At 47.6% G+C, this 1377-nt stretch overlaps 1 protein-coding gene across 1 annotated transcript; it reads right to left on the bottom strand.

Annotated features, from left to right (window-relative positions):
* Window positions 1–307: 307 nt before the first annotated feature.
* LOC106021796 (40S ribosomal protein S27-like) lies at window positions 308–562 on the bottom strand. Its single transcript, XM_013119230.3, has one exon. It carries the CDS (start codon window positions 560–562, stop codon window positions 308–310), a length of 255 nt encoding a protein of 84 aa, XP_012974684.1.
* Window positions 563–1377: the final 815 nt, after the last annotated feature.

Below are 1377 nucleotides of genomic sequence, written 5' to 3'. Positions count from 1 at the left end.
AAAATTTTAGGGGCTGGTAGGATTTCTCGGTAGCTAATGTGCTGTCATGTCTGCTGGTTAGCTTTGTGTCAACTTGACTCAAGCGAGAATCATTTTGGAAGATGGAAAATGCCTCTACCAGATTGGCTTGTGTGCAAGCCTTTGGGCCATTTTCTTTTCCTCCCTCCCTCCCTCCCTCCTTCCCTCCCTCCCTCCCTCCCTCCCTCCCTCCCTCCCTTCCTTCCTTCCTTTCTTTCTTTCCCTCTTTTTTTTTAATCCAAAGTGTGTTTATTGGGATGGTTCCCACTCATCTTGAATCAGGTGCTTCTCAGTGCTGCTTCCTCCTGAAGGAACCTCCTTCTGCCAGCCTTGCTTTGTGTCCTGTAGGCTGACAGAGGGCACTGGAGCAGCCGACACCCAAGACCACTGTGTGTGCATGGCTAAAGACCATGGTGACTTTATAGCATCCTGGGCACTTCACATGTATAAAGTAGGAACTGGGGCTCTGCACCAGGCGCTTTTTCTTGTGTTTCCTCTTCTCCTCTTCTTGAGACGGATGAAGGAGATCCTTTGTGAGAGGCATGTTCTCGTAGGGAGGTTGTCACCTCTGGATAGGGGACATTTTCTTTTTAAGCTTTATTTATTCTTTTCTTCCTCCCTCCCTCTCTTCCTTCCTTTGTCCCCCCACTTCCTTTCTTTCTTCTTTTTGAGACAGGGTCTCTCTATGTAGCCTTGATGACTGGCCTGGAACTAGTGTGTAGACCAGGCTGGCCTCAAACTCACAGAGATTTGTCTGCCCCTGCCTCCAGAGTGCTGGGATTAAATGCACTACTATCCTTGGCTTGGGATATTTTCTTGTTGGATGTAGGAGGGCCCAGATCACTGTGGGTGGGGCCACCCTTGGACTGGAGATTCTGGGTGCAGCAAGAAAGCAGTCTGAGCAGACTGTGAAAGCAAGTCAGTAGGCAGCTCTCCTCCATGGCTTCTACTTTAGTTCCCGCTTCCAGGTTCCTGCCCCGCTAAGCTTCTGCCCCGACTTCCCTCAGTGATGGACTGTTACCTGGAAGTGTAAGAGGAAATAAGCTTTTTCCTCTCCACGATGCTTTTGGCCATAGAGTTTCATCACAGCAATAGAAACCCTAAAGATCGTACGCAAGTCCCATGACATGAGTTCAAACATTGGGACCCTTTCCCTCCCTTCTGCCCTGCCCCATACCCCTAAGTCTTTGATCACCACTGTCTTTCCAGGTAGAAGTATCCAGCTTCTTAGATTCCACATGTAAGAGAAATCATAAAGTATTTGTCTTTGTGTATTTTATTTATATTGTTTAACACAAAGCCTTCCTGATTCACTGGCATTACCACAAATGACAGAATTGCATCCTTATTTATGACTGA

The sequence above is a fragment of the Mesocricetus auratus genome, unplaced genomic scaffold (assembly GCF_017639785.1).
Source record: "Mesocricetus auratus isolate SY011 unplaced genomic scaffold, BCM_Maur_2.0 Super-Scaffold_100676, whole genome shotgun sequence".
Lineage (NCBI taxonomy): Eukaryota > Metazoa > Chordata > Mammalia > Rodentia > Cricetidae > Mesocricetus > Mesocricetus auratus.
This window is presented reverse-complemented; position numbering and strand designations above follow the sequence as displayed.